Below are 24,931 nucleotides of genomic sequence, written 5' to 3'. Positions count from 1 at the left end.
ACTGCAACAGCCAGGGCTAGGCCAGGCTGCAGGAATCAGGAGCTTCAGCCAGGTCTCCCATTTGGGTGGTCGGGGCACAAAAACTAGGCTGTCTGCTGCTGCTTTCCCAGGTCATTAGTATGAAATTGGATTGGAAATGGAGCAGCCAGGACATGAACTGGTGTACGTATGGATGCTAGTGTCCCCGGTGGTGACTACCCACTATGCCCCAACGTTGGCCCCTAATATTGAATTTTTTTAGTTTAATGCATTTTTATTTAAAGCAATTCTTTATAAGAGATTTTGATGTTTGATGACAGCAGTCACAGTGAGGAGGAGCTACTCAATGGATACCAGGTTCTCAGGACCATTGGCCTGGTGGAGCTAGCCACCATCTGGAAAGCGGAGCCCAGGTGTCTGTGAAAATCATTACCAGAGACGACTCCCCGAGCACCCAGCAAGTGTGGGTGAAAGTGGATACCATAAGGCTGTTGTGGATAAAGCACACAGCAAATATATGCCAGCTCGGGGATCTTGAACAGCACGTGGCGGAGCGTGGCCGCCTGTGGAGGACAGGCGTGTCCGTCCAGTGTTCAGTCCGACATTACCAGCAGTGCGCTAAGTGCATAAGAGACTTAAAACTAGAAAATCTCATTTTGGATGCTGGGCTGAATATTAACTAACGGGCTCAGGCCTGAGCTGCGGACCGACTGAGGGACAACAGTTAGACATCTTGCAGGACGCTGCCGTCCTGGGTGAGGAACTGTGAGACTGAGGCGAAAAGCTCGTTGCCCTTTGTTGGGAAGAACTGGGTGCAGCTGGAGGACAACGTCCTGTCTGGCTATGACCAGGTTCCATCTTATATGAGTCTAGAGCTTGAGCACCTGTTGGATTGCTGACCTGTGACCCTGGGGAGAGCCCACGGAGGCAGACATGGGCCACCAGCGGCTCAGCATGGGACAGAGAGAACCCAGAGAAGGAATAGGAACAGGAAACACACGAATGCCTGGGGGGCCTGGGCTTGCAGCTGGGCCTCTGGAACAGGACAGCCGCTTCTCCCCCAGGCCATGCTGGGAGATCCCAGCCAAGGGCTCCACTGGACCAGAAGGAGAAATAACAGTCGTGGTCCTGCCCAGGTCCTGCCCAGGGTCCTGAAGCTCAAAACTATCTGGTGGGCCTGGGCTTCGAGATGGGCCATAAGGAAGACTCTCTGGTCCCCTGTCCTGAGCTGGTGCCCAGTGCTGCAGAAGGGCCACACTGGGGCAGGCTCAGGCCGCTCCCTCCCCTCAAAGCCGTCCTGATGCCCGGTGCCTCCCTGATTGCTGGGACCACAGGGGCAGTGCCCGTGAGTGCGCCTTCCTGTCTGCCAACCACTGCTACATGTGCGTAGGGGGGTGCCCAGGACAGATGGCCCCCAACCTGGCGTGATGAGGAGGCCCACTCCCAGCCCAGCCCCCAGCAAAGGCCCTGTGGCCTCCCTCTCCACCAAAAAAGCTGCTTCTAGAGAGGCAGCGAGGGGAAGCTAGCACCTCAGCTACTCCCACTGACATGAACCAGGGTTGCCAGGGGTTCTGCAGAAGGACAGTAAACTTCCTGTGTGGGTGTGCTGTGTCCTGCCCAAGAGGCAGGCCCTGGAGAAGGTGGCTCCCCTGTAGCCTCATGCCAGGGAAATGCACAAGAGGAGGGGCCCTTGCACTGAGCCCTGAATTGTACTGCATTTTATTTAGCCTTCTGTTCACCATTCTCATGAACAAAAGTCATGGTTGTCTACACGGATGGGGCCAGTGTGATGTTTGGATCCTTGGCTGCTTAGACTGCATGTGGATTGCTGCAGAAAGACCAGTGCTACCCGAGGTCACTTCTGTGGGGATTACCTCAACAGAGAAGAGGACTGTTCCCAGGGTGGGGGAGGGGAACGGGCAGGAGCGGCTCACACCCTGCAGGGTTGCAGATGCAGAGGAGGGGTGGGCACTGAGCTCCTAGTCTAGAGTGATGTCTTTCAGAGGAGCTGCGACAGTCCATGCCCCATGTCTCCCTGCATTGTCAGTGGAGAACAAGGAGACCCCGAGGGCCACGAGCCTAACAACATGGTGTGTGGGATCGGCCAGGTGTGGCCTCAGACAGCTGCAGGCGGGACTTGTTCAGCAGAGGATGGGGCGGCCTGTGCCTGGGGCTCCTCTAGTCCACAGGGCCCCTGGCAGCACCCTGGCCTTCCAGAGCATCTTGGACAGAGCAGGGAGTGAGCTGAAAGGGGAGCTGAAAGGAGGCCACCTGGAGAGGAGGGGCACCCTTGGGCCCCACGTGGACGAGCTGCAGGGATGGGGCCTTTCCCCAGCCCCGCTCTTCTGTTCTCGTCCGTGGTTCTGGGGAGGGAAGGGGAGAGGGGTCTTAGTGATGGCCCCATCTTCCACCTCTGACGGTAAAATGGATGCTCCCCTGACCCGGTCATGGCTCTCACTGCTCTGCCGCCTCCCGGCACAGGACTGCCTGGCCTGTGGGCTGCACGTTGAGCAGGGGCTGGGCAATAGGTGGAGTGCATCTGAAAACTTGCATGGAAAAGTGACTTCAGAGAATTACGAAGGTCACCCCCAGCAGCCAGAAAGACTCACTGTGGTCTGGGAGGGATGAGGCAACGTCCCATGGACCAGACGGTGTTGGAGTCACAGAGGTGACCTGGGCACAGCCCCGTGAGGCTCAGGGGTCGCTTGTCTGTGCTGCTGAGTTTCCTGTTTCGTGCAGGTCTGCGCCTTTCCTCCCTGATGTTTTCTCCTGGGAGCTGTGGCGTGGAGCAGTCCCTCTGGGAGGCCTGGCCCAGGTCTGGTGCCTTCAACCACTCTAGTGTCCAAGGGGTGCTCAGCTGTGGGCCAGAGGTCCGAGGGGGCCAGGAGTTCTGGTGGCAAAGACAGCAGCCCAGGGAGCTGGAGGGCTGGCGGGCTGGGGGCCATGGCTCAGGCAGGTTCCGGGGTCCCAGTTACTGTTATTTCCATGTGAGCATGAATGTGTGGAAGGGAAGTCCCTCAGGTCTTCCTCTGGGATCATCAGGAGCCCAGAGAGCACCCAGGAAGGCCCCCGGCCCTCGGGCATGGCCTGGCCTGCCCTGTGCACAGCCTCTAATGTGCCGTGATCGCCAGTGATCGCAGCCAGAGATGGCCCTGGAGCCTCCCCGCTCAGGTCAGCTTGTCCTTCAGCCTGAGAGCAGGGCCAGGGGAAGCCAGCAGGCTGGGCACAGGGTGGCAGCTTGTCGCTCCCCTCTGTCCCCAGTGTGGGTTTTCTTTCTGCCCAGCAGCCCAATGTTGGTCCCCGGTGTTGCTGTGCTTCCCACCATGCCTGGCACCACTCCCTTCAGTGCAGGAAGCAGTCCCCTCCAACTTCCACGACCTCCCTCTCCTGTCCCCTGCAGACCCTTGCAACCCCCTCCCTTCCTTGCCCTTCCCTCTGCACACACTTGAGCCGTCCAGTTTGCTGCAGATACCGGGCCACCCCCGGGCCTTTGCATGTGGTTTCCTCTCCAGGGAGCCCACAGGGCAGGCATGGGCCTGAGCTCACTTGGGCTCCCTGAGAGCAATCAGTCACAGACCCTGCGTGAAAGCCTCCATGTCCAGCTGGGAAGATGAGACAGGGCTGTGTGTACAGGATGGAGGTGTCCAGGCAGCAGGAGGCCCATGTGATGGTAGGCCCAGCCCCCTGGTTTCTAGAACAACCTCCTGTTGCTCCCTGTAGCTCTGGGTCTCACCTACATCTTCCCCCAGTGCAGCTGGACAGCACCAGTTCATGAGCTTCCTCCACGTCCTCTAGCGTCTTTCAAACACCTCCCCCCACCTTGTCACCAGCTCCCCCCAGGACCCCACACCCTTCATCCCCTGTGCCCTGCCCCTCGCAGATGTGTCTGCCCAGGTGTGCTGAGCTTGTCAAGATCAGCAGATCCCAGGCTGAGCTGGGCCCCTGCCTCGTGACTGATTCCTCCAGAGTCCTCCATGGTGAGCAAGTGATGGAGGCCAGATCGGGGCAGCCCAGGCACAGCCTCTCCCCACCCACCTCTGGTGAGAGCCTCCCCAGAATTCCAGCCGGGGCGTCCCCTTCTTCCTCTCCGCCCCCACCCGGCCCTTGGGAGCACACTCACCTCCCTCTCTGCCACACCTCCAGCAGGACCACACAGTCAGCGTCTCAGCAGAGGCAGATGTGGGGCCACTGAGCTGTCAGGACTCAGGCTGTGGGGTCAGCAGTGGGCCACAAACGTGGTGAGGCCAGCCTGGGGCTGTCATTCCTGTCACCTGGGAGAGGGTAGAGAGTCAGCCCGCTGCTCTGCCCCGAGGGAGTACCAGGGGCTGAGATACAGCCCTCAACCCCATCATTTCTAGATGGTACAGGGGCAGCAGAGAAGGGCCAGGGTGGGCAAGCCTGGGGACCCGGAGGCTGAGAGACTGAAGACACAGCTGGGAAGTGTCCCCAAGGCCGGGTGAGTCCCCCTCCACGCCCTCAAGTATTGCCAGCTCTACCCTCAGACTATGCTGGTCCCAACCGCAGACTATGCATCTCCACTGCACAGCTGTGTGGAAGCTCACAGGAGTCCCTTAGCCTGTTGGGGCCTGGCCCGTGCCCCCAGCACAGCCAGCAGGAGCTTCTTACACATGGAAAGTGGATCCCTTCCCTGCCCTGCTCAGAGCCCTCTGTGCTGTGTGGCCTGGGCCAGTTCTTCCTCTGCCCGCTGCCTGTTCCCCCAGGGCTCTGCTCACAGCTACCCTGGACAGCTCTGCCTGAAAGAGCCATTCCCACCCACCCTGGGACTCTGAGGCTCAGAATCCTCTGTGGCCTCTGTGCCCTGTCCCTCAGTCTCTTTTTCCCCTTCACACTCCGGGTGATGACCTCCCCATGTGTGGGGTGTGCACGGCAGGCTCTGGTCTTTGCCGTCAGCCTCACATCCTCCTGTTATACCTACCACAGAGGAGACTCCCAGCCCTTCCTGAATCCTTGAAGAGCATGGGTTCCCTCCTGCAGCCCTTCCTGCAGCCGGCAGGAGGCCCATGTGATAGGAGGCCCAGCTCCCTGGTTTCTAGAACAACCTCCCGTGGCTCCCTGTGGCTCTGGGTCTCACCTACATCTTCCCCCAGTGCAGCTGCTCTTTCTTTCCCAAGGCACAGGCCTCCTGCTACCAGGGCCTGCTGTCACCATGGGGGAGGGTAGGTGATGAGGAAGGGAGCGTCCCCACCTCGCTGGGAAGGGGAGAAGCAGGATGCGCCTGGGCCTGAACTGGACACCGTATCAGCAGCCTGGAGGGACAGGCAGCCTGGGGTTGGGGGCAGGACTGCCTTGGGGAACAGAGACAGGCAGCTGGACCAAAGTTAGGGTGTGTGGTCATCCTGAAGTAAAAATAGCAGTGTCACCTGGCAGGGAGGAGGCTTAGGCTTGCTGTCACTCAGAAACACAGAGTTTCTGTGGGGACCTGGACACTGGCCTCAGCCTTTGTCCCTCCCCCTGCCCAGGGAACAGCACTTTGACCTCTACCTGCCAGTTGCAGGGGAGAGGGGTGCTAAGTGGTCAAGCCTGACTCCCAGTTAGTGGGGGACCAGCTAAAGGCAAATTGACAGAGAAAGAGAGAGAGAGAGAGATCTTCCAAAATCTGCTGGTTCACTCCCCAAGAGCCAGGGCTGGGCCAGGCTGAAGTCAGAAACCAGAAGGCAGAAACTGTCTGGGTCCCTCATGTGGGTGACTTGATCTATCATCTACTGCCTCCCAGGCTGCATTAGCATGAGCTGGATTGGAAATGGAGAAACTGGGACTTGAACCAGCGCTCCGATGTAGAATGTGGACATCACAAGTAGTGACTTAACCACACACCAGTGCCCGCAGACCATGTTACTTTAAATGTTACTTTATTCAGAATGGAGTGCAAGTCTATTATTCATTACAGGCAAAGACATTTCTTCATTAGAAGACAGCAGGGGGCACTGGCACTGTGGCTCAGCAGGTTAAGCTGCTACCTGCAGCGCCCCCTGCAGGGGTCCCACCCTGTCCAGGCTGCTCTGCTTCTGATCCAACTCCCTGCTAATGCACTTGGGAAGGCAGTGGAGGATGGCCTGAGGGCTTGGACCTCAGCCATCCATGTGAGACACTTGGATGGAGCTCCAGGTTCGTGGCTTCTGGCTTTAGCTTTGCCCCACACCTGCCATTGTGACCATTTGGGGAGTCAACAGATCGAAGATCGATCTCTCTCTCACTCTGACTTTCAAATTAAATAAATAAATAAAAATCTGGGCCCTTTAGGATGGGCTCATGCATGTCAGCCGTGGGCCCCTCCTCTCAGCACGGTTCACAGCTGCAGGTTGACTTCTGGAGGATAGACGCTGAGGCTGACCAAAATGAGAGCCACCGAACTCCTAATTCTGAGCAGAAGCTGTGGGTTCTCCTGAACAATTTTTCCATATAAGAAAAAGTGTATCAGTCATAAAGTAGCATCATCAGTTTTCAAAAGCTGACATTAAGAACAAACAGCTTGGGCTGGCGCCACGGCTCACTAGGCTAATCCTCCACCTTGCGGTGCCGGCACACCGGGTTCTAGTCCCGGTCGGGGCACCGGATTCTGTCTCGGTTGCCTCTCTTCCAGGCCAACTCTCTGCTGTGGCCAGGGAGTGCAGTGGAGGATGGCCCAAGTACTTGGGCCCTGCACCCCATGGGAAACCAGGATGAGTACCTGGCTCCTGCCATCGGATCAGCGCGGTACGCCGGCCGCAGCGTGCTGGCCGCGGCGGCCATTGGAGGGTGAACCAACGGCAAAGGAAGACCTTTCTCTCTGTCTCTCTCTCTCACTGTCCACTCTGCCTGTCAAAAAAAAAAAAAAAAAAAAAAAAAAGAACAAACATCTTGGTCAAAATTGTGTTTCCAGAGGATAGTTTCAGTAGCAGTGTGCACAAGATGGGTAGAATCCCCAGCAGGAAAGTCGTGAGATTATAACCCAGCAGATGAGCGGATGTCCTGCAGAGAAGTGTGGTGAGTCGCGTCTCTCAAGTCCCCTTGTGTCAGGATGGGTTCAAGTGAATACACTCCCGGTGGGCTGCCTGACCTCGGAACCGAGTGGCAAAGCGATGGCTGTGTCTCCACCATTTCTTTCTATCTTATCTGCATAAGTGGGCTCTGTGGGCTGGCGCTGCGGCTCACTAGGCTAATCCTCCGCCTAGCGGCGCCAGCACACCGGGTTCTAGTCCCAGTCAGGGTGCCGGATTCTGTCCCGGTTGCCCCTCTTCCAGGCCAGCTCTCTGCTGTGGCCAGGGAGTGCAGTGGAGGATGGCCCAGGTGCTTGGGCCCTGCACCCCATGGGAGACCAGGAAAAGCACCTGGCTCCTGGCTCCTGCCATCGGATCAGCACGGTGCGCCGGCTGCAGCGCGCCAGCCGCAGCGCCATTGGAGGGTGAACCAACAGCAAAGGAAGACCTTCTTCTCTGTCTCTCACTCTCTCACTGTCCACTCTGCCTGTCAAAAAAAAAATAAATAAATAAAATAAAAAAATAAAAAAAATAAGTGGGCTCTATGGCCAGACAGGGTGCTGGAGCCACATCGTGCTGCCACACTGCTGGCAGGTGACACGCCATGTGTTAATTCACTGCAAAGCTTGGTGCTTCCTTTGTCATGACCTGGAACAGCTCTCACTGATGTTGACGATACCAGTCCTAAATCCAAACAGTGGCTCCTGGGATGCGGCTTTTCCGTAAGGTCACATGCCTCCCACGAGTGGAGAATGAGAGACGCCTCGGATTCCTTCACGGCCGGCTGCGGTGAGCGTGCCTTTGGTGTGATGCAACCTCCTGTTGTTTTGCAGGTTCATGTTTATTTTCATTATCTATCCAGCAGGGGATATTTTCTGACTCTTAAATTATGACCCATGGGGCACAGCTGGTTAAGCCACAGCTTCTGATGCTGGCATCCCATCTAAGTTTGGGTCCCAGCTACTCTGCTTCAAATCCAGCCCCCTACTAATACACCTGGGAAAGCAGCAAAAGATGGCCCAAATGCTTGGGCCCTTGCCATTCACTTGGAAGATGGTTGGAGTTCCTGGCTCCTGGCTTTATCCTGGCCCAGCCCCGGCCATTGTGGCCATTTGGGAAGTGAACCAGCAAACAGAAGATCTCTCTCTTTTTTTCTTTCTCCCTCTCTGTCACTCCACCTCTTTATTTTATTTATTTTATTTGAAAGACAGTTATAGAGAGAGGTAGAGACATAGAGAGAGAGAGAGAGAGGTCTTCGATCAGCTGGTTCACTCCCCAAATGGCCACAACAGCCAGAGCTGAGCTGTTTTGATACCAGGAGCCAGCATCTTCTTCTGGGTGTCCCATGTGGGTGCAGGGGCCCAAGAGCTTGGGTGATCTTGTACTGCTTTCTCAGGTACATTAGCAGGGAGCTGGTTCAGAAGTGGAACAGGCGGGACTCAAACTGGCACCCATATGGGATGCTGGTGCTGCAGACTGGGGCTTTAACCTGCTGCACCACAGCACCGGCCCCCAAATCAATCAATCTTTTTTTTTTTTAAGATTTATTTATTTATTTTAAAGGCAGTTACAGAGAGGCAGAGGCAGAGCGGGTGAGAGAGAGAGAGGAGAGAGATATCTTCCATCTGCTGGTTCACTCCCAAGATGGCCACAACGACCAGAGCTTCACTGATCTGAAGCCAGGAGCTTCTTCTGGGTCCTCCATGTGGTTGCAGGGGTACAAGGACTTGGACCATCTTCTACTGCTTTCCCAGGCCATAGCAGAGAGCTGGATGAGAAAGGGAGCAGCTGGGACTCAAACCAGTGCCCATATGGGATGCCAGCACTGGAAGCAGTGACTTTACCCACTGTGCCACAGCATCAGCCCCCAAATAAATAAATCTTAAAAAATATTATGGGCCTGCAAACTCTCAGCAAGTTTTTTTTTCATATAAGCAACACATTTTTGAAACAGTACTCTTTTGAAATTGTAGTGAAGAATTAACTAGAAGGTAAACTTGATCATGAAGTTTTTTCAAGAGGCATACCAGTGCTGAAAGCGTTTGAGTACATGTTGTTTTACCAGTTGTATACAACTATTGCTATACCCTAGACACTCGCAAAGCTTTCCATCTTTAAATCAACCAGCTGGGGCCTGGCTCAGCTGGGCTCTTCTTCCAGGCTATTTTGGACTCAGCGCCGTCTCATCTGGGCTCCCTGTGCATCTGAAGCCAGGTGGCAGATACTTGGACACTCTTCCTGAGTGGCATCCCTCGTGTGGTTGGAAGGTGGGCACAGTCCCCGCACCCGAGAGAGTCGGGAGGCTTTGTGTCTGTCGTTCAACACATCCAGACCAGGACTGTCCCCGAGGGAGACAGAGGAAGCCGCTGGTCTTGAGCACAGGCACTAAGTGGGCACAGTGTCCCCTTGGCTGCATTTATTGCCCAAAGAAAGCCGCAAAGCCAGGCCTGATGCAAGGGTAGAGAATTAGGCCTCATCTTGATCGGAGGAGCAGGAAACCTCATTGTAGAGACTATTTACCGGAAGCTGTGAATAATGATATCCATCATTCTAGGTTTTTCTCTCTCCCTAGAAACAACAGCCACGAGCATTTGCATTTCTTTCAACTGTCTGTCATCGAGCCCTTCCCTAATCTGCATACTCCCTCAGGACAGCGAAAAAGCCAGGAGCTCCATCCAGGTCTCCCGTGAAGATGCAGGGCCCAAGCACTTGGGCCATTTTCCACTGTCTTCTCAGATGCATCAACAGGGAGCTGGATTAGAAGCGGAACAGTTGGGCTCGAACTGGCGCTCAAAGGGGCTGCCGACATTGCAGGTGGCGACTTCACCCCCTGGAGGGCTCATCTTTAACTCCATGGGCTCAGCAAATATTTATCTGAAAAATATAGGTCTGTTCAGAAAAGGGCAAGAGACAGATTGGACTTATGCAGCCATGCTTACTGCATAGTTTTTAGATTTTATCAGGTTTCACTGAGCAAAAAGAAAAAAAAAATCTAATTTTGCAATTCTATATTTTTTTTTCAAGGAAGTGTGGGGAAATATAAGACAAACTAAACCTCTTGCGACTCATGGACCTGGGTCTCTGTTGCTTCATTTTTGCTGGGCTGGCTCATGTTTCTCTGGTCCTTGGGCTACGCTTCAGAGACAAATGAGTATGATTCACACGTGTCTGAAACTCATGTAGCTTCCAGAGAAATCTTTGTTTCCTTTCTTTATCAGTGTCAGGGAGTGTAACTGAGAACAGTCTTCTCCACAAAGGTCAAAGAGAAGAAAGTGGCTGGACGCTGCGTTGTAGCAGGTAAAGCTGCTGCCTGTGGTGTGGGCATCCCACATGGGCATGGGTTCGAGTCCCAACTGCTCCACTTCCGATCCACCTCCCTGCTAATGCACCTGGGAAAGCAGCAAAAGATGGCTCAAGTGCTTGGGCCCCTGCACCCACATGGGAGATCTGGGTGGAATTCCACACTCCTTGCTTCAGCCTGGCCTAGCCCTGGCTGTTGTGGCTGTTTGGGGAGTGAACCAGTGGATGGAAGATATTTCTCTCTCTCTCTCTCTCTCTCTCTCTCTCTCTCTCTTTCTCTCTGTAACTCTGACTTTCAAACAAATAAATATTAAGAGAAAAAAGAAATGTGAACATCCAAAGTGTTACTGCCTGGAGAAAGAAATCCCTGGGCCACAGAGCTGGCAAGAGTCTTATTTAGCTTCTGGTGAGAGTTACAGTTGTCCCATGGGGACTGGTTCCAGCACATTCTGTGGGCAGCCAAATCTGTCCCTTATATACAATGGTGTAGTATTCCCACAGAACCCACCCTCATTCTCTCCTGTGCTTTAAATCGTCTCCAACTCACTGTTGCACCTAAGACGATGCAAACACTATGCAAACTGTCGTTATATGTATTGTTTGGGGACTAGGACAAGGAAAATAAATCTCTGCATGTCCAGTGCAGATCAAATTTTTTCTCCAAATATTTCCAGCCTGCTGTTGGCTACACACCCACAGAAATGAAGGGCCGACCGTGTGTATATTTTGAGACACAGAGAGACTGTAATTACAAGTTCTCCAGGGCTTAAAGAAAAGGGAAGGAAGGGAAATCTCTTCCCCTCCTGTCAACACAGGGAATGAAGCCTCGTTTTTCATTTGTGTTTGCCCTTCCTTCCGCCGCCGTGGTGGTTGGTAACTGTGACCGTGCCAGTGCTCCTTCGTAATTCCTGTCTGTCAGGAGTGTGTTCGCCCATCCCATCATCTGTCTCAGACTGTAATCAAATCTTCTGCCCCAGAAGCAAGTCTGGACGACGTGGATTCAGTGCCAAGCTACAGAAACAGATTCCTTCCATTAAAGAAATTATGTCCCACAGAAGGGAAACAGACAATAAGCAGATGAATAAAGACATTTGCTTAATAATTTATTTACAGTCTAATTCCAGGAGCTATTAAGGGTGATGAGGACAAATGAAATAACATAAAAGGCAGAGCTGGGTGGGGAGAGTTATTTTAGGAAAAACTGTACAGAGACCAGTGTTTCAGCCAAGAGGGGAAGGAGATGAGGAGGCCTGCCGAGAAGCTAAATGCCGTTAGTGTCACAAGGCGAGATCGAGAAGAGCTTTCAGATGCTGAACCTGCGCAAGCAAAGGAATCCAAGCGGCGTTCACATGAGTAGGACAGAGAAAAGGTGCATTTGTGAGACCAAAAAGAAATCAGTTTCAAATAGTGGAAGTTTGAGCTGCCTTAACATCATTATTATTATTATTATCATCATCATCATCATCATTATCATCATCATCATTATCAGAGGTGGAGAGATAAAGAAAGCACGTTCCCATCCACTTCCACTGGCTCACTCTTCAACAGCCCACAGTGGCCAAGACTGGGCCAGGCTGAAGCTAGCACTGGGACTTCAATCCGGATCTCCTATGTGGGTTACTGAAACCCAGTTACTTAAGCCATTCCAGCTGCATTAGAAGGAAGCTGGGCTCAGGAGGCAGAGCCAGGAATCGAACTCAGGCACTCCAGTGGGGGCTGTCTGTGTCTTAACCACTAGACTAAATGCCTGTGCCGCTGCACTTATTAATTTATTTTTTAGAATTATTTTATTTATTTGAGAGACAGAGTTTCCACTCCTCAAATGGCCAAAATGGCCAAAGTTGAGCTGGTCCGAAGCCAGGATCCAGGAGCTTCTTCCAGGTCTCCTATGCAGCTGCAGGGGCGCAAGGACTTGGGCTATCTTCTGCTGCTTTCCCAGGCCATAGCAGAGAGCTGGATCAGAGGAGGAGCAGCAGGGACTAGAACCAGCTCCCATATGGAATAGTGGCACTGCAGGCCGGGGCTTTAACCCACTGTGCCACAGCAACGGTCCCACTTCCCCTGCATTTAAACGGCCAAGTTTGCTGTTAAAGAGACAACAGGTTGCATAGTTTTTAACTCATGCTGGAGGGGAGTCATGGGCTTGCAGACACTATTTAAGCCAGGAATGCAGACTTGCTTTCCTGACTGTGATGGAATGACTTGTGGAAGATTCCTGCTCCTGTGAAAAACAGATTAAAAAGGAAATAAGATTTTAATAAATTAATCTGTGTGACATCTTCAGAAAACTGCCAGGCCACTAGCATTTAAGTGAGCAGAATGTCAGAAGGAAGTGAACCAGAGCAGCGGGCCGGTGTTCTCTATCTAATTGTCGCCTTGGCCATTCTCCTGCTGGTCGTAGGAGGGAGCCTGGAGGTCCTGGCACAGAGAGGACTGGGCAGAGTTGCTGCCGACAGAGAAGTAAGCAAAATGGACCTCTGTGTGGGCCTGCAAGTCAGGTTTCAGGTTTCAGCCTCAACTCCAGCTTCCTGCTAATGCACACTCTGGGAGGCGGCAAATGATAGCTCAAGTAGTTGGGTCCCCACCACCCATATGGGAGACCTGGGTTGAGTTCTGGGCTCCTGGCTTCTGCCTGTCCAGCCCTGGCTGCTGTGGGCATTTGGGGAGTAAACCAGCAGTCTTTCTTACTCACACACTCCTAAATATAAACGTGGGATCAGATTTTGCATATATACAAATATATGGATATGTTGTTAATATTTGCATATATACGTGAACATCAAGGTATATTATTTTTCTATTTTCCTTTTTAATATGTAAATCAGATGCATGTATTAATTGAAAACTTAATTTTTTTCACTTCATTGTCTCAGAACTCTTTATTTTTTTCTTTAAATATTTATTTTATTTATTTGAAAGGCAGAGATACAGAGAGGGAGAGGGAGAGACAGAGAGAGATCTTCTGTGCACTGGTTCACTCCCCAAATGGCCACAATGGCCAGGAGCCAGGAGCTTCATCTGATTCTCTCATGTGCGTGCTGGGGCCCAGGCACTTGGACCATCTTCTGCTGCTGTCCCAGGTGCAGACCTAGGGAGCTGGATTGGGAGTAGAGCAGTTGGGACTAGAACTGGTGCCCATACGGCATGCTGGCACTGCAGCAGTGGCTGCACCTGCCATGCCACATTGTAGGCCTCTGTCTTGGGGCTGTTACCATGAGAATCCATTAAGCTGTGCATCTGATGTAAATATTCTGATGTTGAAAAGTCAAGATCCTTTTAACTGTTGCTCCTCAACACTGGACATCGCCAAATTACATCTGGTGAACTGACAGCTTGGACTTTGAATCTCTCTCTGTGATTTTTAGTTCTCTGATTGTTAGCTGGTGGAGGAGGCTGTCATGTGACTGCGGAACCTGACCACCCATCCACAGTCTTTGCCCTCTTCCTGTTGCCCAAGCTCTTTGACAAATGATTTTTTTTTTTTTTGACAAGCAGAGTTAGACAGTGAGAGAGAGAGACAGACAGAAAGGTCTTCCTTCCATTGGTTCACCCCCGAAATGGCCGCTATGGCCGGCGCGCTGCACCGATCCAAAGCCAGGAGCCAGGTGCTTCCTCCTGGTCTCCCATGTGAGTACAGGGCCCAAGCACTTGGGCCATCCTCCACTGCCTTCCCGGGGCCACAGCAGAGAGCTGGACTGGAAGAGGAGCAACCGGGACAGAATCTGGCGCCCTGACTGGGACTAGAACCTGGTGTGCCGGCGCTGCAGGCGGAGGATTAGCCTACTGAGCAGCAGTGCCGGCCATGACAACGATTTCTTTTCCTTTTTTTTTTTTTTTTTTTTTTTTTGGACAGGCAGAGTGGACAGTGAGAGAGACAGAGAGAAAGGTCTTCCTTTGCTGTTGGTTCACCCTCCAATGGCCGCTGCGGCCGGCGCACTGCGGCCGGCGCACCACGCTGATCCGAAGGCAGGAGCCAGGTGCTTCTCCTGGTCTCTCTTGGGGTGCAGGGCCCAAGTACTTGGGCCATCCTCCACTGCACTCCCTGGCCATAGCAGAGAGCTGGCCTGGAAGAGGGGCAACCGGGACAGAATCCGGCGCCCTGACTGGGACTAGAACCTGGTGTGCCGGCGCCGCTAGGCAGAGGATTAGCCTATTGAGCTGCGGCACTGGCCCATAAATAAATCTTTTTTAAAAAAGTGGCTGGGGGGCCAGCATGGTGGCTTAGTGGGTAAAGCTGCCGTCTGCAGTGCTAGCATCTTGTGTAGGTGCCGGTTCAAGACCCGGCTGCTCCACTTGCTATCCAGTTCTCTGCTATGTCCTGGGAAAGCAGCGGAAGATGGCCCAAGTCCTTGGGCCCCTCATGGGAGACCAGGAAGAAGCTCCTGGCTTTGGATTGGCTCAGCTCCAGCCATTGCGCCCAAGTGGGGAGTGAACCAATGGATGAAAGACCTCTCTCTCTTTCTGTCTCTTCTTCTGTCTCTGTGTAACTCTGACTTTCAGATAAATAAATAAATCTTTTAAAAAAAAGTGGCGGCCAGCGCCGTGGCTCGATAGGCTAATCCTCCGCCTGTGGCGCCAGCGCACCAGGTTCTAGTCCAAGTCAGGGCGCCAGATTCTGTCCCTGTTGCCCCTCTTCCAGGCCAGCTCTTGCTATGGCCCGGGGGTGCAGTGGAGGATGGCCCAAGTGCTTGGGCCCTGTACTCGAATGGGAGACCAGGAGAAGCACCTGGCTCCTAGCTTCGGATTAGCACGCTGCAGTGCGCCGGCCATGACAGCCATTGGAGGGTGAACCAACGGCAAAAGGAAGACCTTTCTCTCTGTCTCTCACTGTCCACTCTGCCTGTCAAACACACACACACAAACACACACACACACACAAAAGTGGCTAGGGTGGGGCCAGTGCTGTGGCATAGTGAATTAAAGCTCTGGCCTGAAGTACCAGCATCCCATATGGGCACCGGTTTGAGTCCCGGCTGCTCCACTTCTGATCCAGCTCTCTGCTAATGTGCCCGGGAAAGCAGCAGAGGATAGCCTATATCCTTGGGCCCCTGCACCTTTGTAGGAGACCCAGAAGAAACTCTAGCTCCCGGCTTTGGGTCAGTTCAGCTCCAGCCATTGCAGCCACTTGGAGTGTGAACGAGCAGATGGAAAACCCCTCTTTCTCTCTGTCTCTCTCTCTCTCTACCTCTCTCTCTTTAACTTTCAAATAAAAAAAAATTTAGAAAAAGGGTAAGAGTGCAGCAACCTGAAAATGAGTCCTAATATTTGTCTCTCGGCCCCTTAGAGTGGGAAGGAAGCTTGTCACTAATGGGCCACAGACCCATGTAGCAGTTATTTCGTTGAAAGAGAGAGAGGCCTCCCATCTGTTGGTTCATTCTCCAAAGGTCCACACCACGATGGGCCAGGCTGAGGAGGAGCTGGGACTCAGTCCAGCTCTCCCATATGGGCAACAGAGCCCCGTCTGGGCCATCGCCATTGCCTCCCAGGGCTGCAATAGCAGGAATCTGGAATTGAAAGCAAAGCCAGGACTTGAACCCAGGCACTCTGCTAGGAGATGAGAGCACCGGCTGCCAGCCCCTCATGTTAATTTTACCTATATGACAAAATTCAGGTTGTATGTCAAGTCAGCAGGTGCCCATTCACCTGAATTGGGTAAACCAAAGGCAGGAATTGTATTTTAATTTAATAATGAGCAAAATGTAAAGTTCTTAGGAAATGGAAGGACTTAGGAAGGATTAGAATGACTGACACAAAAAGACACTATCCAGACTCTCTTTCTCTCTAAACCAGTATGTTGTTTGTTTATGGCAGTTTCTCTCTCTTTAAAGCCACATTCTCTTCAAACTCATTTCCTATGAATTATTGAAGAGAAGGAAAAATGTGGCCTCCCGTAGTTGCAGGGTTTGCAGTTCATGGCTCTGTGAACATGAAAGTTTCCATTCTAAATTCTAAGGAGGAGGACATTTCATTCTCTCTGAACAGGTCCATCTTGTTTTGGTTAGTGGAGCAAATAACACTGCAAGAAAAATGGGAACCTGGCATTGCTATTGTGGGCCAGGCTGGAGGCCACCATTTACAGGAGGGCTCAGCACTGCTTAGTCTGTCTTAGTTTGTTCCACCCACTGTGACGGAATGCCATAAACTGGGGGCTTCTAGACAACAGAAATTTATTTCTAGGGTTTTGATCTCAGAAGTGTGAGGTTGGGGGCCAGCCTGGGCAGGCTCTGGCTAGGGCCCTCCTCGGGATTGCAGCCTGCCAGCTTCCTGTATCTTCACATGGTAGGCAGAATGCTAGAAAACCCTCCGGGGGTCCCTCTTCCTGCAAAATTGCATTTGTTTATTTGAGGGAGAGGGAGAGAGAAAGAGAGAGAGAGAGAAACACAAAGTTTACTTCCTCAGTGGCTGGAGTCAAGCCAGTCTGATGCTGGGAGTGGGAACTCCATCTGGGTCTGCCGCGTGGTCCTAGGGACCCTGTCGCTTGAGCCATCACTGCTGTCTCCCAGGATCTGACTTGGCAGGAAGCTGGAGTCAGGAGTCGCGTGGTCCTAGGGACCCTGTCACTTGAGCCATCACTGCTGTCTCCCAGGATCTGACTTGGCAGGAAGCTGGAGTCAGGAGTCGCGTGGTCCTAGGGACCCTGTCGCTTGAGCCATCACTGCTGTCTCCCAGGATCTGACTTGGCAGGAAGCTGGAGTCAGGAGTTGGAGCCTGAATCCAACCCAGGGATCCTTGATGTGCAGTGCGGGCATCTTCACTGCTAGGCTCAGTCTCTTTTATAAGGGAATAGAAGTCATGAATCCCATTGGAGAGGGCTCCATCCTCAAGGCCTACTCCCAAAGGCCACACCTCCAATCTCATTTGGGGTTAGAATTTCTACATGTATGTTAGAGGGCACGCTCAGCCCATGATACTCTGTAGAAAATATTGGAATGGGCTGTCAAATTCTGGGGAGACTTGGAACTGTAGAAAAGGGTGTGTCACGGGCAGGGGTGAGGAACACTGACCTCAGACAGGGCCTGCCCCCTTAGCACAGACCTCTAGGGCGAAGTCTGTATGGGTCATGCCTTCTTCTCCTAGGAAGCTAAGTGCCCAAAGGCAGAAACCCTGGGGCTGTAATGGCATTGAGAGATGGGCCTTGCTGGCCAGATTCAGTATCTGGAGGCAGATACACCAACATGGCAAGCAAGATGCCCTACCCAGGGATTTTGGAGCAGCTGAAAAGACGTCACACAGAGACATGGCAAGAACATCAGTTGACGCTTCCTAGAGAGTTCTGACAGGCACATCAGCAACTGGGGCTGTCGGGGTCCTGCACTTCCAGCTCACAGAGCAAAGGCGGCACTGTCGGACTCCGGTAATCAACGACCCCCGCTAACAAGCCAGTTTAGGCGGCAGGGCCCTCAGCTGTGTGGGCCTGGCCCCAGGGAAGGGGTGGTAGCGATGTCAGCTGGGGGTCTGCCCACATGCAGCTGGCTTCTATCAGAGCAGATGAGCTGTGAGTGGAAGTCCTGCCACCTGCTGCAGACTTTGGCCAAGCCTTTAAATTCAGAGCAATGCACAGAGTAGGGAGGAGGCTGGCCGCAGGCTCAGGGCCCGTGAGATGGCGGTCCAGTTGCCCCACTTGCCAATGGCTCGGATCTTCTCTTTCCTGGATGGGTTCAGCTTGCTCCAGGCTTCCCAAGTGAACAAGGTCAAGGCTCGCCACCCTCCGCTGCTTCGAACTGACGAGCTGCCTGCCCACACCCTTCCACCTTGTCGGTTCTTGCACAGGCTTACATCTCTCACCCCCAGCCGTGAAACCTTGGCTCCCCGGCATTGTCCTGCACAGCCTTCCTTCATTCCCCAAGTTTCCCTTGTTCCGCCTCTGATAGGCCAGGGGCCTTAGGGCTCAGTTGCTTCTTTGACCATTTTGAGTCCCAGTCTACAGACGGGCTGAGGAGCACACCGAGGGTTTGGGGGTTAGCTTCATTGGCTCTGAGGGCCCCAAGCGTGGAATGGAATGTTAGCAACCATAGCTCCCTGCTGTCTCCCCACACTGGGAGGGCTTGGAGCTGCGAGAGCCCAGTTTCCAGAACAGGTGGCAGCAGAGGCGAGGGCAGCTTCCAGGTACTGATAGCTCGCTTCTCTTGCTTTCTCTCCCATAGCACTGGCGAATGGTTGCAAACAGTGATCACCTGTGGAAGTGAGTAAGGGAGGGGGAGGGGAAGGTGGGAAGCAGGGAGGAGGCTGCACCTGTGTGTGCCGCCATGCTGGGAGAGAGACACAGGCAGGTTAGCATGAGGCGGGTGTTCCCGCAAAGGCACAGCAGCTCAGGGCCCGGGACCGAGCACAGGCAGCCTGACTGGGTGACCCCTGTTTGCAGAACGCTGTGTGTGAGGAGGTGGCACTTGTGCAAATGTGACTGCGAGTGGCTGGGTTCTCAGCCGTGGAAGCAGGTCTTCCTCCAGATGAACAGGCGGGAACGACGGATGGCGCACGCACGGCCAGAGGACTTCGTCTGCAAAGAAGTCACTGGGAATGTGGGTAAGGGAACGGGGGCCTAGCGGGACGTCAGAAACGGGCTTTCTGAAGTCTTCGTCCTGTGCGTCTTCGTCCTGTACGCAGTCTTGTGTTCTCATTTGGTGGAGGGAAAAGGGAATTGAAATGTTACGGGACCAGGTGGCTGTGACACCCTCCCTGCCCCGTCTCTATCCCCTCCAGTCTGTGCTGAAGGGAGAGGCCAGAGTGGGCTTGGGATCATTTGAATTTTTTTTTTTTAAAGATGCACTCATTTATTTGAAAGGCAAAGAGAAGTCTTCGATCCACTAGTTCACTCTCCAAATGGCCGCAACAGCCAGGGTTGGGCCAGGCCTATGCCAGGAGCCTGGAGCTTCATCCGGGTCTCTCACTGGGGCCACATTCCATGCTTTCCTGGGTGCTTTAGCAGGGAGCTGGCTCGGAAATGAAGCAGTCGGAACTTGAACCAATGCTCTGATAACGGGATGCCAGCATTACAAGTGTGCAGCGTCACAATGCTGGCCCCTGAAAATTAAAGAGGTAAAATGAGTTGGCCAATCTCTCCCGAAAAGCCAATCTGCAATGGGAATTGTTTGGCCCAACTCAAGTCCAATTTCCACTCTTTCCACACTTGTTCCCCAGGCCCTCTTTGAAAGGTGCAGAGGATATTAAAATACTTTGACTTGGTTTGGATTGCCAGGTACCTGCTGGCCAGATGTTGTCTGTGTATCCTTTCAGGAATCCTGGGACCTATAGCTTATCTCACAAGAAATGACCTCACAACAGACAGACCCTCACGACCCATCGTCTGCGCTGTGTCTTCGTTTGACAAACTTTATGCCTGGGATGTCCAAAAGGTGAGCCTGGCCTACAAGCAGCAAAAGAAATGCCTTCCTCTGCCTGCATGAATCCTGTGGCCGAGAGCAAAGCGCTCCTCAGAACTGGTGTCAGACAGTTTCAAATCAGGTTTGGTAACTCGGAATCTGTCGTTTAGAACATAGTCAGAGCATGTGTTTATATCTTCATTTTTTGTTTTATTTGAAAGTCTGAGTTACACAGAGAGAGAGAGGTCTTCCATCCATTGGTTCACTCCCCAATCGGCTGCAACGGCCAGAGTTGTGCCGATCCGAAGCCAGGAGACAGGAGCTGCTTCCTGGTCTCCCACGCAGGCACAGAGGCCCAAGCTCTTGGGCCATCTTCCACTGCTTTCCCTGGCCATAGCAGAGAGCTGGATCAGAAGTGGAGCAGCCTGGTCTCGAAGTGGCACCCATATGGAATGCCAGCGCCTCAGGCCAGGGCATTACCCGCTGTACCACAGTGCTGGGCCCTATATCTTTATTTTTGTTATAGGAGTAGGCATTTCTATGTAGAAGCCTGTACAACAATTGCTTTTCTACCAGTAACACCAAGTGCCTTAGCAGAATAAACAAGCTTTTGGCATTGTGTGCCTTCCTTACCCATTTCTGCCTCTCGGTCAGTGATGTGTGTTGGCTGTGCTGACTTTCCCAGAAAGTACTTGAATGCAGATGGCCTCTCAGGGGCACAGAGATCTCAGGATGAGCGCGTGGAGTACAGGGAGCACTGGGATGGAGTTGGAAGACTCCAGCATGGGGACCACATGATGCTATTTTCTTGGCTTTCCCTGTTGTGAGTTCTCTCTCCCTCCTGGTGAAAACTGGGCACTGGCTGTACCTTAGGGTCTTCAGATAAATGCCCTTTCATGAACATAGGACGTGGTAGGGAATGAGTTGCCAATCTAGACTCCACTAAGGTTCTTAGGAGACCAGAAAGGTCTAATGACAAGGCAAGAACGCTACCAGCCTGGATTTAAAGGGGAGGAGGCATCACAAAAGGAAAAGAAGACTTCGGATCATAAAACTGTCAGTCAGGAAGCAGATGAGAAAACTGCTCAGCTGCAGGACTGGCCCACCATCTAGGGGAAGGGAGGGGTGACTTGGGACAGGATGAAGAGCCGGGAGAGTGGAGCCAAGAGTCCCGAAGAATCTTCCTTAGATATTGAATCCTAATCAACAAACTACCAGCAATTTTTCCTCTGGATTTAAAATTTCCTGTGTATCAACGATACACAGGTGCTTCTCACCCACCCCATCGTCTTGTTTTGGGTGACAACGGCTGTCCTATGCTATGCCTACTCCACCCTCATATTTTGGAGATTTAGGGGACAGATGGCTTCTATATTGCAAAGGTTTTATTTATTTTTTTAAAGATTTATTTACTTGAAGAGTTACACAGAGAAGGAGAGGCGGAGAGAGGTCTTCCATCCGCTGGTGCATTCCCCAGATGGCCCCAACAGCCGGAGCTATTCAGATTCAAAGCCGGGGACTTCTTCCCGGTCTCCCACGCAGGTGCAGGGGCCTAAGGACTTGGGCCATCTTCTACTGCCATAGCAGAGAGCTGGATCAAAAGTGGAGCAGCTGAGACTCAAACCGGCGCCCATATGGGATGCTGGTGCTGCAGCTGGTGGCTTTACCAGTTACACCACAGCGCTGGCCCCATATCACCATGAAGCCAATCCAAAAGCTTGTTGGTTTGTTACATGGCAAGAGATTAACACTGCAACAGATGACTTGGATAGTGCTAAAAATTAAAATAGTGATTACATTTGAGAGTGATGGAAAAGTTTCTAAATATATCAAATGCAAGGAGATTTTGTGAAACCCTAGAAGTATTTACATTGATATTTAGTAATTTATCAGACTTGGCAATTTTTATGATACATTAAAATCCTTTATTTTTTTGCACATGGGATAATCTTTTCAGCAGGCAAAAGAAAAATTGATTTTTACATTAATTTTTTTAAGGGCAAAGAAAAGTCTAGAAGGTAAACATTTTCCTGTCTTGTTTGCAAAGTACATGGTTGGTGGTGGAATAACAATTTTCATGGTAGATGATACTTTTTTAAAGATTATATTTTTAAGATTTAATTCATTTAGCCAGCGCCGTGGCTCACTAGGCTAATCCTCTGCTTGCGGTGCCAGCACCCTGGGTTCTAGTCTGGGTTGGGGTGCCAGATTCTGTCTCGGTTGCTCCTCTTCCAGTCCAGCTCTCTGCTGTGGCCCGGGAGTGCAGTGGAGGATGGCCCAAGTGCTTGGGCCCTGCACCACACACGTGGGAGACTGGGAGGAAGCACCTGGCTCCTGGCTTTGGATTGGCGCAGAGCCGGCCATAGTGGCCATTTGGGGGGTGAACCAATGGAAAAAGGAAGACCTTTCTATCTCTCAGTAACTCTGCTTGTCAAAAAAGGGGGGAAAAAGGTTTTATTTAAAAGACAGTTACAGAGTGAGGTAGAGACAGAGAAAGGTCCTCCATCATGGGTTCACTCCCCCAGATGGCCGCAACAGCCGGAGCTGGGCTGATCTGAAGCCAGGAGCCAGCAGCTTCCTCCAGGTCTCCCATGCAGGTGCAGGGGCCCAAGGACTTGAGTATCTCCCACTGCTATCCCAGGCCATAGTAGAGGGAAGAGCAGCAGCTGGTACTAGAACCAATGCCCATATGGGATGCCAGTGCTTCAGGCCAGGGCTTTAACCTGCTGCGCCACAGAGCTGGCCCCAAGATTGACTTATTTGAAAGAGTTATAGAAAGAGGCAGAGACAGAGGTCTTCCATCCTCTGGTTCACTCCCCAGATGACTGCAATGGCTGGAACTGAGGTATTCAGGAACTAGGAGCTTTTTCTAGCTCTCCCACAGGGAGTCAGAGCAAAGGACTTGGGCCATCTTCCACTCCTTTTCCAGGCCATAGCAGAGAGCTGGATTGGAAGTGGAGCAGCTGGAACTGCTGTGTCATTTACTGGGAAGTGTACTAACAGTCCCATAAGAATCCATGATTGTGATTTGCTGAGTGTTTCGTGATTAAGAGACAGAACTGGTGTGAGCTCAGTGAGTCTGATAGCTTCTTGAGGGGCTACTGGGTCTCCGTGTACTGCCTAAGTTTTGTCTTCATGGTCACATCCTTTTCCCAGAAGCAGGAGGGGGATCTGATTTGGAAGAGGTTTCCAGGTAACATGGGCAGAATAAAAGCACAAGTGATGTGAAGAGTTGCTGACCACAGATGGTGTCCCTCTTGTTCTCTAGGGTGACATCTTCTGGTCCAGTCCAGTCCAGGACTCAAGTATCACGAATCTGGTGACCCTGCCGGATCTGTGTGTGGCAGTCACTATGGATATGGAGAGAACTATCAAAGTGTGGGACTGTCTCCGTGAGGATGCTCTGAGTGAATTCTTTATGCCTTACGACTGCTTCTCCTTGATAGCCTTTCTCTCCGCGCGTGGCCCAGTACTCATGGTAAGTGGGCCTGTGTCTGGATGGGGCTCACGAATGCAATGCCTGCTGCCTTCACAGGTGTCAAGGTCCAGTTGCTGTCACATGCCAGTCTGCCTCTCTACGGTCATCCCTTCCACATTCTCTGAGTCAGTCAGAACATACTGATGGTTACTGGTTGTATGGACCTCTGTGCCATCAGGTACATTTAGCCAGCCCTCCTCCTTAAAGAAGCTGCCTGATTTATTTCATAGCCCTGTCTTTCAGGTGTGTATTATCATACTGTCCATGAACTTAAATGGGAACAGTGGAGAAAGATTTGCATCTGGACAGAGACTGATAAAAAAGGATAGAGTAGACGGGCTAATGAATCACTACCCTAGAGAAGAGTGCGCAGGGCTCAGAAAGGTCTTTTGCAACCATTCTGCTAGGCTGGCTGGTTGGGAGGGTTGATTGCAGCCGTTGTGGCTGGCCCTGTAGTCAGCGGCACTGTCGAAAGGAGTCCTAAGGTACACATCTCCTTCTGTTGATACGTTGTTAATGTTTTGGTTTCAGGTGGGAGATTCTACAGGTGACATCTACACATTTAAGATGCCTAGCTTGACAGAAATTTCTAGAACAAAAGCTTTTCAATTCAGTGTTGATATTCTACGCTGCTCTCCGTGTGGGAAGTGGGTCTTTGTGTGTGGGACACAACAATGTTCCTTCCCGAAGGTAGGTGCTGCTCTGAGTTCCAACCTCAGGAAGGGAGAGAGAAGCCGAGGAAGGCCCAGTTAGGAGGTATCCCTGATGACAGTCGTACCAGTGTCAGCTCCCAGAGGGTATAGCACAATGGAATCTTCTCCTGAAGTCAGGAACAATGCAAAGAGAATTAAAAATGTCCAGTTGCAATGGCAAATGTTTATTAATGAAAAGTTGTTCATGAAACTTGAAAAGAGGGAGTAAGGTGGGAGTTTTTGGGAACTGTATTCACTTTTGCTTTATTCTCTGCTTCGATCTACTTTGGCTGGAAATTCCAAGGGCTCTTCAAAAACAACCCCTATGGAAAATGTGTATTAGGAAAGAATAATGCACAGATTTCAAAAGTCTGTTGCACAAAATAAACTCGCCTTCTAACTTCATTTTCATGAACTTTTGGAAGGACCCTTGTACAGAGAGGATCAACAGCAAATAACTAGGCCTGCGCTCAAGTGTCACTCTGAGGAGTCCTTGACCTTGAAGCAGGCACCAGAGAACGAGGAGCTCTGAGGAGAGGTCGGGAGAGCACAGGGAGGGAGCCCCTCCTGGAGCAGGGCCCGATACGACAAGATGATCTTGCACCATCTTGGTATGCCTAGGGACTCTGTTCTCTCTGAAGGTGACAGTGAGTGCCTCAGACCATAGAGTGACAGGTGCTGACTGCCCGACCCTTCCTGAGAAGCCCTGGCCCCAATGTGGGGGTTGGGGGTGGGGGCAACGCTTGATCGTAGCCAAAAGGCTGTCAGGCAGCGATGAGCGTGCTTAATGGGTCTGTTGTGCGGTCTCTCCTTCACCTGTGACGCACGCAGCTCTCTCTCCTTAGGTCTTTCTTACAGAGTGCTTATTGAAGCCACCGGACAGCACTCCTCTGTCTTTCTCTCTCCCATTTTTATCATGCCTTGGGGCCAGCTGGACCCCAAGAAGGGAAAATAGGATAACGCTGATGTTCCGAAGAGATTCAAAAAAGATGGGATTTATGACCTTCGACCTGACAACTCAGAAGACTGAGGACAAAACTGTCATCGGAGGTAGGCTCCGCCACAGAGGCACCTGTGGTCTTCCCTGCCCGTATACTGTCAGCCTATGCGAATCTGAGCAAGGGGGCAGCGCTCAGCCTGACTGCTCCCTTCCAGCCCCCTCTACAGGGAGGCGTGTGTAGACTT

At 52.2% G+C, this 24,931-nt stretch overlaps 1 protein-coding gene across 9 annotated transcripts in view; it reads left to right on the top strand.

Annotated features, from left to right (window-relative positions):
* FBXW12 (F-box and WD repeat domain containing 12) overlaps positions 1-24,931 on the top strand; it is a 39,154-nt gene that overhangs the window by 3,485 nt on the left and 10,738 nt on the right. For 5 of the 9 annotated variants that reach the window (XM_070050851.1, XM_070050850.1, XM_070050849.1 and 2 more), the window contains 7 exons: positions 300-7,789; positions 18,401-18,438; positions 18,619-18,779; positions 19,491-19,609; positions 22,845-23,054; positions 23,586-23,744; positions 24,592-24,796. In XM_070050851.1, the coding sequence (XP_069906952.1) occupies positions 7,709-7,789; positions 18,401-18,438; positions 18,619-18,779; positions 19,491-19,609; positions 22,845-23,054; positions 23,586-23,744; positions 24,592-24,796 (973 nt within the window). In that variant the 5' untranslated portion in view covers positions 300-7,708. Of the gene's footprint in view, positions 1-299; positions 7,790-17,333; positions 17,947-18,400; positions 18,439-18,618; positions 18,780-19,490; positions 19,610-22,844; positions 23,055-23,585; positions 23,745-24,591; positions 24,797-24,931 lie in introns of all 9 variants that reach the window. The other 4 variants (XM_051851662.2, XM_051851665.2, XM_070050853.1 and 1 more) reach the window with 3 other exon arrangements.

This window comes from Oryctolagus cuniculus, chromosome 10 (assembly GCF_964237555.1).
Source record: "Oryctolagus cuniculus chromosome 10, mOryCun1.1, whole genome shotgun sequence".
Taxonomy (NCBI): Eukaryota; Metazoa; Chordata; class Mammalia; order Lagomorpha; family Leporidae; genus Oryctolagus; species Oryctolagus cuniculus.
This window is presented reverse-complemented; position numbering and strand designations above follow the sequence as displayed.